We start from the raw sequence: 9,736 nt of genomic DNA, 5'->3' as shown, positions 1-9,736 counted from the left end.
TCTCATTTTTGGAATTAACCTGTTCGCAGGCATGTAATGTGGTGACTCATGAGGACCCAGATGAGATCTCGAAGCCATTAGTCCGAGCTGTGTGAATAACCAGGGGCTGCAGACCTTGTGGAGGTGGACAGCTTTGTCTCAATATAAGCCTGGACCTCAAAACTGAAGATATTCACTAACAGCTTACCCAACCACAACAAACTAATGGAGGCTGGAAGTCGGCCTTCGGGGGAACCTGGCTTCCTGACTGAAGTCCAGAGAAGAGAGGAAACTTTTTTTGCCACAACACCTGTCCCAGACACTTTGGCTCCCCATTTGCAGCTTTGTGATTGCAATACACACTGAGCTGGGGCAGCTGGTTCCATCCCCTCATTAGCCTTCATATGAATCTGTTGCATCAGTTGGATGGCGATGATGCTCCTGGAGCCCTCTGGCTGGTCGCTGTATGGCTCTCTGAGGCTGACTCAGTCCAAATGCTGTGCCTTGCTGCTGCTCTTGGTTTTTCTCCAGCCACGTTAGCCCTTTCCAGGCCCGCGCTGCTGGAATCGCCGGAGCTCGCAGTTCTGCTCGGGCCCCGGGAGGAGCTGCGCGATGTCCGCTGCCTGAGGTTCTGGGAAATAGATCGATGGAGGTTCCTCATGGAGGAGCTGGCTGCCATGGTGACCACCCACGGGTGATGGATGGCTTGGTCAGCCGTCAGGCGGGCGGCCGGGTCCAACGGCAGCAGGCGCCGGATAAAGTCCTTGGCCAGGTTGGACACTGAGGGCCAAGGCTGTGGAAGAGAAGAGGCAGAGCATGAGTGATTACTGTCAGTGTTCATATAAAAACACTCACCCAGAAGATGTCAGTCCAGCCCACACACACAGACACTCTCAGTCCTCTGAAGGCACCGGGTGGGTATCCAGACAAGGCGCTTGCACGGATTCAAAGCCTCTTCAAAGTGGGATGCAAGATTTCATTCTTACAAAGCAATAAAACTATGATCCCTGCGCTCTGCGGGCCTAACAAGCAGAACTAAACTCAAAGGAAAGCTAAATGTCACTGGGCAGAAGGAAGCAGAAGTCCTGGGTGAAAGAATACGAAGCCTGGGAGGTAGGACAGCCGTGCCGTATGTGTGGGATTTTGGCACATGTTTATTCTTAGCCTGCATTAGCTTCACAATAAAGGCGCCATGGATGAGCCTCACTGGGATCTTTTGCTCTTTGTTAATTCAAATAGCAAATCACTCCCCTTGTCATGACCCTAGCTGACATTCAAGAATGCTTTGAAATCTGCCATGGCATCTTTCCAGTGGGAGAGAAGACACCAGAATCATTATCATAATTCAGAATCGTTCAGTTATTCATCACGACTTTGGTCCTTTGTCATGAAGACAACACTGTGGGGGCCTGCCTCAGGAAATTGATAACCTTTGTGCTTCCATCTGATTTTAAATACAATACTACTGATGCAGACACTGAATTAGATTGATCAGATTAAAGAGATGGCAGAAGGCAACCGGGTCTGGAGATTGAGCCATAACACAATAACCTTTATCAGTGTCAAGAAGCAAACACATTCAGTTTCTGCACATCATGTTTCGTTGGGATTGTTGGAATGCAGTCAGCGTGATTCACTTCCTCAATCACCTCCATCTCACTCTCTCGTCTTTAACGTGCAAAAATATTTCCTCGGTCACCCCCCAATTGGCTCAAAGATTCTTTAGCATGTCCGGCTGAGGAGAATAAAAGCTAAATACAGTCAAATGCGTGTGTGCAAAAATTCTCTCATTCTTCGCACAGACTAAATCTCGCTCTTTAGGGAGGTCTCGCTCTCCATTTTAATCCTGAAATGCATTTCTCTTCCCCCTTTTTTTGTCTCTCGCCGAGTAATGACAATTAATCAAGCATGAAATTGACAATCGCGAGGCTGTTGCCGGTGAGAGGAATTCAAAGAAGCAGGGACTCGCTTATTCTCAGCGCACTGACTGGAGAGAAGTGTGTGTGCCAGCACAGCGCAGAGTGCCGTACGAGTCATAAAAATGCCTCTCGCTCAAACTTTCTCCTCACTGTGCTGTCATTTCACACCTGAGAGGCAGGCGGAGTGACACCCGGTTTCCCTGGGAAGGAGAGAAAGTGTCTGATTGAGCTCCCACGTCTAACAAGTCTGGCTTTCCTCTTCATGTAGCTCTGGCGGTGATTCGGTGAGGCGCCTTATTACAGCGCCGTGAAATACACATTTGATAGCAGACGCGGCTAGCAGAAGGCCCTTTGTCCTTGATCTGAAGTGGCGGGAACAGCTTCGTGCATGCTGGCTACGTACAAGAGATGGCAAAGCCTTCACCAGGTGGGATGATGCAGGGAGAAGATCTTTGAAGAGGCGGCAAAAGTTTGCCTCCCTCCTGCTATCAACATGGTACACTTAAAGAAGAGGAGACATAACTGTGTTGTTTTCCTGGAACGGAGCCACCTGCAGGAAGTTTATCTCTCTCCCTTATTTTGAACATTTTTCACGTCAAAATACACAAAGGCTTTATTGTGTTTGGTGGAGGAGGCGAGAGCCGGTGTTATACATCACTGTTGAGCTAGCCGATGAGGGGTGGGGGGGGGGGGGACGGGAGGAGGGCAGATATGGCATAAGCAGTGGAGAAACCTAAGGGGCTCAGTTTATTGAGCAACATCTTGTTAGAGTGAATGAGAAGCGCCGCTGACTGTGTTTTCGGCGCGCTACATCTTTACCTGACAAAGCTGTAATTGCAACAAATGAAGAAAACACTAGAAGGTTGGATTACGCTAATGTGATCACGAGGATAATGCACTTTTGAGTAATGAACTGCTCCACATGAGAGTCTCTGCCTCACAATTGACTCATATCTGATTCACCTGGCGGCACTTCCTGAGAAACAAAGCCAAGTTTAAATATGCCTCATCATAAAGAGTCCAAATGGGGAAGGTGGCCTGTTGCTAATGCAGGTGAAACTCACAGCTAAGCCACGGTAATCAAAACATCAATACCCGGATGCAGGAGAGATTGGGCTGTCATGTACAATACACCGCGGCTGAGGGGAGGCTGGCTTTGTTCGCACGGCGCTCACCAGGGGGCAGACTGGGCCAGCCGTTACCCAGGGTGCCCTGCTGCCGACAGATGCAGGTGTTTCGGTTGTGTCGTGGAAGTGTGTCTCCAATAAGCAGCAGAATGCAGAGGAGGTTACCAGGCTGCCGTCTCGCCTCGGCTAATGGATTTGCGCTTTACATACGAAAGGCTGCCATGACATGCAGACACACACACACACACACACACACACACAAATCCACTTATACACTCGCACACATTAGATGAGATGCCCTGACTCCGTGCGAGGGAAGCGCTCTGCCCTACATGCGCCGATTGAGTGATAAGGTGCGAAAAGCCCCCCGAGGCTACACCCGCTCCTCCTCTGCCCTGCTCATCCTCTGTCCCCTCCTTTCTATTCCCTCCATCCATCCCGCCCTACCCTCCCCTCTGCTGTTGAGTAAACGCACCAGTGTGAATCTGCACAGGTCTTTAGGCCACGGGCTGCTGCACCTGTGGGGGGAATGTATGCATGGCATGTCTGCGTGTTGAGGGAGGTGTTGTTGGTGGGGGGGGGTGCACTGGGGAGACTGAATCGTGGGCAGGTGCCAGAGGCCGTTTGCATTTCTTAGTGAGTCTCACGTCCACCTTGCCGCTGAAATCCCCAGCCCGCCCACACTCACACTCACTGCATCTCCCTATTCTGCTTCAACAAACACGAAAGGTTACTGATACTGTGGAAGAATGTTTGTAATTGCAGCCCTTGCGTATTGATTTGCATAATAGAGAAGAAGAGCAGCTTTCAGAATCTTTATGTCCATCTGGAAAAATGATAGCACCTGAAGTTAATCCTTTTTCATTACTCTTTTTTTTTGTTGAATGCTTATTTACGACCTCCCGACGGCAACATTCTGCGGTTCCTATTGATGAATAACAAACTGATGGAATACATAATGGTGCAACCTATTGACCTGGTTTGGAGTGAGACTCTTAGATTTGAAATGAATAACTCGCTCTTGCCAATAACTCAACAGCATTTGAAGGAGATTCGTGAAAGCAGATTCATCGGCAACAAAAATAAATAGCGTAAAAGGGATTTCATAATGCAGCTGTGCATTTTCTCGAAAGAAAACGACAACAGTTGCGTTTTAATTTGCATCTTGACTCACCAAATGATTTCTCCTCTCCCACTCCATCATTTAGTGCTCCTTGTTGTGCCTAATTGTATAAGCTTGTCACATCTCTGCCATCTTGAAGGAGCAGGCAGTGTACTAGCAACAAATTCAGGTGATAGCCAGTTAAAGTATATGTTTTTGTGGCTCGGCGGTTAGCTCTGTTGTCTTGGGGCAAAAAAAGTTGTGGGTTTGAGTCGAGTTGAATGACTAACGATGGCTGAATTCCATTTAGCTGCTTCAGTTTTAGGGTCCTGGTACTGCCTGCGCTGAGTCACTGTCGCACTGTCATGGCTGACTGGGACACTTGAATAGAAGAGAGCCATCGTTAATGTTGTTAGTAACAGCTGTGCTTTTACTGCTATGACAAGTCAACATGTCTGCCGTGAAAGAGGCCCATTGTGCCGACATCTGATTACACTGAGGAGGAACATCCTGAGTCAGACATCACTCCTTGTTACTGCAGGCAAACCAGCATCTTAGATTTATTCCAAAATGTTTTATGTTGCTAACAGAGCCTCGCTGGATGTGTTTATGTTGCCCGAAGTACGTTTCTGGTGTTTCAGTCACCCTCATCATTACTCCACGTTGCTATGAAAGGCGTCGTGTGCATTTTGCAGGACTCTGTGTCACTTCAACGGGCAGACAGCTCGTTTCAAATGAAACTCTTCAAGTCAAATTAAATACGTGGAGGGACTTGCTCAAGCTGTTGAAGCCGTTATTGTTCCAAAGAGGAGCACCCTTCTGATTGACATGAAGAACCCTTGTGGTGGCAGAGGTCCACATTTTGTGGATACTTGTGAACCTTCATCACACATTACAACATAATTATCACAGTGTGTGTGTGCGTGTGAGTGCGTGTGTGTGTCTAACCGTGGTGTCAGTCCATCAGAGAGGGTGGATATTTGCACATGACGGAGAATAAGTGTCTTGTCAAGATGGAAATGTGATTGATGGCCGATCCATCAAGCTCTGGACCACTACTCAGCCGAGTATGATGTCTTCATACTGTCATCATATGAATTTACAGATTGATGTCTTCACCGCACCTCAGTGGGCTGTAAGATGCCTTACTTGACGTCCTATAAAATGTGGTTTCCAGCTTTGTTGCCTTGGATTTTTCTCCACCAGTGTGGCCGACATACGAGCTGTGTCGAAAGCCACCGTAAAAAAAAAACGTGAAATAAGCCCTTGCATAAACTCTAGAAGGATTTTGCACTATTGTTCAGTTGGTGGTCAGTGCAGCGGTAAACACAGGGATAATAGTCCAGGGCCTATGTAAGGGAGCCTCTTGTATGCCAGACTAAAATGTCAGACTGCATCCCTGAGAATCGGGCCAGGCTTAAAGCCCAGTGAATAATCCAGCCTTGGGTGTAATCAGCGTGAAAGAACAAGCCCAAACTCACCACTGAGCTTGACAGAAAAGGCTGTTAAAAATACCCACTTCCGTTATGTGACAGAGGAAAAAAAAAAAAATGCAGGGCCGCCTTTTCCCCATTTCGAAGCTTTCTCAAAGAGCCACAGCGAGCGGGAACTCGAGGCTTCACAACAAACTTTCGCATATCCATTTTTATGCTTTACAATGTTGCAGAGGAAGGGATGAAAACAAGGCAAAACTCACCTTGGTTTCCACACTTTCACTGTCACATGCTGAAAATGTTCCACTCACACCGAGCAAGGATGGAACAACGGAGCTATTTCTGGTCGTTCTAATAGCGTAATGATTCAGGTGTGCATCGTTCTCAGCGAGGAGGTGTAACAGACGTACGTGGACAGATGTGTTGCCAGGGATGCATAATTGCACAAAGCATGCAACAACAAAGCAGACTGTGTTTTGGGGAAAAGGGCGGATGTCAGAAAGGAAACAGCAGGTGGCAGTTTTATTTTTAAAAGGTTTTTTTTTTTTGAGGCAGTGAAGGCAGAAATAATCTTATTTATGGACAAGGACCTACAACTGGTCAAAACTACAGCTTCTCCACAGCGTTTTGACTGTGAGACAGTGCAGTGGGGGGAACATTTTGGAAGAATGTCCAAGCAATGTCACTAGAAGCAGAGGTCAAGTCCACATTAGGTGAAAGGCGTCTGTAAGCATTGAGAGAAAGGCAACTTCCACCTTCTCCAGGAGAGATTATTTCTGAGAACAGCGTCAGCTTCACGTCTGCCGTTCAGTTTTTGAACTGGCTCTCACTCTTTGTGACATTTCAACATATAAAAAGACTTTATAGGGATATAAATAAACGCTTGTGTGAAGATATTAAAATGCATCTATTTTCTAAGTAGACTCTGTATTGCTGTTGCATATAAACTTGCCCCTTGAAATACTATGGCTCCTTGGAACTGCTCATTGAGTTGTAGCACTAGCTGCACCTGCTACATTCCCATATACATGATACATGCCCACCCGCCACCACAATCTCCGCACCCTTAGTTTCTGCCTCGCTACATATAGGACACACTAATACTGGCATTAGATATTAATCGCGGGGCGAAGAATCATTCAATATGCATGTATTTCCCCGGGATACTGAGCTGGTAATACGATTATTTTGCTCCTCGAAGTTCTGTACGAGAAGAAGAAGAAGTACATAACTAAACTCCGATCTGCAATGAAAACCCCAGTAAACTTACATCTCCATGGAAGCTGTATTTTCCTCGCACAATGGATCTGTAGAGCCGTGTGCGACTGTCGTCCTCAAACGGCATGGATCCGCTCAGCACAATGTAGGCGATCACCCCCAGGGCCCACATGTCCACTGCACAGGAATAAGGCCTCCTCAGCAACACCTCAGGGGCCATGTACTCTGGAGTTCCACAGGTGGTTCTGAGGGACCAAGTCCTGTCCTCTCTGGCGTCATCTCCGTCCGCGCTCTGCTCGGGGCCTGAGACCTCAGACCCTGCTCCTGTGCCACCGAACGTGGCCAATCCAAAGTCGGTAACAAGCAGTCTGGAATCTGCCCCGGGGTGGTAGTACAGAAGGTTCTCAGGCTTCAGGTCGCGGTGGGTGATACCCAGGTTGTGCAGGTATCCCACCCCAGCCAGCACCATCCGGAGGGCCACGGTAGCATCCCTCTCTGTGAAGTGGCCCCTGCTGACGACGCGGTCCAACAGCTCCCCTCCCGTGGCCAGTTCCAGGACCATGTAAACCCTCTGCGGGAACTGAAACACCTCGATCAGCTGAATCACATTAGAGTGGCTCACCCGCTGCAGCACCGCCAGCTCCGAGGCGCACACCTCACGGCCCTCTGGGGCCTCTACTTCCATCATTTTTATGGCGAAGGGCTGGCGAGTCGCCCTGTGCTCCACACGCACAACGCGGCTGAAGCTTCCTCGACCGATCAGAGCCTTGATGTCGTATCTGACAGCGCAGAAGGGAAATGATGAGTCTGTACAGCATAACTATCCCATGATACACTGTTACAAAGCACTCAGCGTCTCTCACTGCAGCTGCAGCTGTGATGAATGGGATAATATGTGCATGTTGCACAGAAAAGTCGGCCGGGCAAATTCATATACATATATATAGTATATACACAATTATTCAAATTTTCACCACATGTGACCACAGCAGGACTATAAATACAACCCTGACTCCAAAAAAGGAAAACATAAATAAAACAGAATGTGATAATTTGCTAAACCTTTTTGAAATACATGTAAAGAAGTTGGGAGAGGAGCAAGTAAAGCTCCAAAAACACCTGTTTGGAACAGTCCACAGGTGGACAGGTTCATTGGTAACAGGTGATAGTATCATGACTGGGTAGGTCGATGGAGCGAGGTTCAGAATAAAGGATATTTCTACATGAGCTCAGGAAGACTTTGTAAAACCGTTGTCAGTAAACACAGTTTATTGGAAGTGACTGAATCTGTTTTTTACTGATGTTTCAAACAGAGCTCCAACTGATCTGGAATCAGGGTTGTAAGCTGTGACTCATCAGACGTAGAGAGCAACATGCACTTCTCTTTAAGACACCAGTTTCCTTGTTTCCATGCTTCCATCTGACAGCACAGGCAGGCAGTCTTCAGGTATTACCCGGTTTGGCCTCTCCTGTTTGTGCTAATAAATTGCGTTGCATGAAGGTTGGCGTTGGTGGGCTGAGCAGAACGAGAGAGGTGGTGACATTAAAAGGCTCCCATGAGCACTGAATGCTCTTATTAAGTAATTTCACCTTGTGTTGGGCTGCAAATTATCTATCTTTGAATAAATGTTGAAAACTGGCTGCTCACAGGGTTGAGATAATATCTCTTGTTTACAGTTCAGCTTCAGTTATTCAGCATTTCAGCTTTTCTTTCTCTTTCTTTTTTAACACAGTGAATTACTTGAAATTGGAAAGATAAAAGCAGGTCACTCATCAAGTATGATTAGACCAACATTTTGTTTTTTTTTTTTTAGAAATCTTCCCGATTTTAATTGTTTTTTTGTTTTGTCAGGAGAAAAAAAATCCTATTTTCACATAATTGATGTTGGCACAAAATACAATTTAGGACAGTTTAACTCCTAAAGTAAGCCATGTAATACAGTAGATGTTCATTTCTATGATCTCAGCTTTTTTTCTCTTTTCAACACTGTATATTTTTCTTGTGTCCTTGAACTGTTAGTCAATGCTCTTTACCTTGCTGTCACACGTGGATCAAACTTGTCCTTGTACTTGGAAACTTTGTCCCGGTGTCGTCCATCTCTGAGCGTCTGCTGCTGGACGTTTGACGCTGGCTGACGGGTCTTAACGCTGGTACAAAACCACGGACCTCTTTGCTTCTCTGTACTCTTCTTCGGCTCATCGTCATCCTGCGCTTTACTGAAGGCCACGAGCGACTGCACCACGCTCACATAGCCCCTCCTGGATGCCTCGGGCAGCACCTTACTGTTCCCACAGCCCATCACTCAGACGCAGCAAGCCATCGCCACAGAGGGAACAAAAAGTCCTACATCTAAACTGAATGCAGCCTGGAAATAATAATGAAAGACGACAAGGCGGCAGCTTGTTTCTGCAGGAGCATTCATGCGGGTGTTAGCAGCAACAGCTAGCTCCACCTACCCAGCAGGTTGGAGCTTGGCAGGTGTGTGAACTCACTTATGTGACAGAAGTGTCAGCTAAACGGAAACTGTTTGAAGCTATTGTCGCTCCTCGTACAGCAGATTGCCACAATGATCACAGCCTGGAGAATAAGCTGTGAAAGGAAGAACCCCAACGAAGTCAAGATTCCAGTCACACAGCAGTGAAACTGTGATGCAGCATAAAGACATGGAAATATTCCTTAAATGATTTAAAGTGCTGTTCAATGTACTTCACTGGCACTGGAAATGGACGCCGGGTTTGGAAGCTCTGGATGTCAGGACAGAATGCTCCATTTAAGGGATTCTGGTGATTTCCGCCATCGAGGGTAAACTGATAACAGCACGACAAAGACAGCGGCGACGAGGAAGAGCAAGGCTGTACGGTGTGAAGAGCCCGCGGTGGATGGAAACCTACTTCACTCAAGTGTTTGATTTTTGCAGTACTTATACTTTACATTGTAAAGTAACTCCATACTGTGCT

At 47.1% G+C, this 9,736-nt stretch overlaps 1 protein-coding gene across 1 annotated transcript; it reads right to left on the bottom strand.

Moving 5' to 3' along the window:
* Positions 1 to 397: 397 nt before the first annotated feature.
* Positions 398 to 9,078, bottom strand: LOC143314515 (serine/threonine-protein kinase H1-like). The gene is made up of 3 exons (XM_076721579.1): positions 8,813 to 9,078; positions 6,831 to 7,557; positions 398 to 772 (listed from the first exon to the last, which is right to left on the bottom strand). The coding sequence occupies exons 1-3, from the start codon at positions 9,076 to 9,078 to the stop codon at positions 398 to 400; spliced, it is 1,368 nt and encodes a 455-aa protein (XP_076577694.1).
* Positions 9,079 to 9,736: the final 658 nt, after the last annotated feature.

The sequence above is a fragment of the Chaetodon auriga genome, chromosome 21 (assembly GCF_051107435.1).
Source record: "Chaetodon auriga isolate fChaAug3 chromosome 21, fChaAug3.hap1, whole genome shotgun sequence".
Taxonomy (NCBI): Eukaryota; Metazoa; Chordata; class Actinopteri; order Chaetodontiformes; family Chaetodontidae; genus Chaetodon; species Chaetodon auriga.
Note: the sequence above shows the minus strand (reverse complement) of the source record. Positions and strands in the feature narration are given on the sequence as shown.

Bases quoted from the DNA above. Each gene is read 5' to 3' on its own strand.
- LOC143314515 (XM_076721579.1), bottom strand. From the start codon at position 9,078: ATGGGCTGTGGGAACAGTAAGGTGCTGCCCGAGGCATCCAGGAGGGGC. The intron at 7,558-8,812 runs GTAAAGAGCATT...CTGCGCTGTCAG, and splicing joins GATCCACGTGTGACAGCAAG to ATACGACATCAAGGCTCTGA. The intron at 773-6,830 runs GTAAGTTTACTG...TCTCTTCCACAG, and splicing joins AATACAGCTTCCATGGAGAT to CCTTGGCCCTCAGTGTCCAA.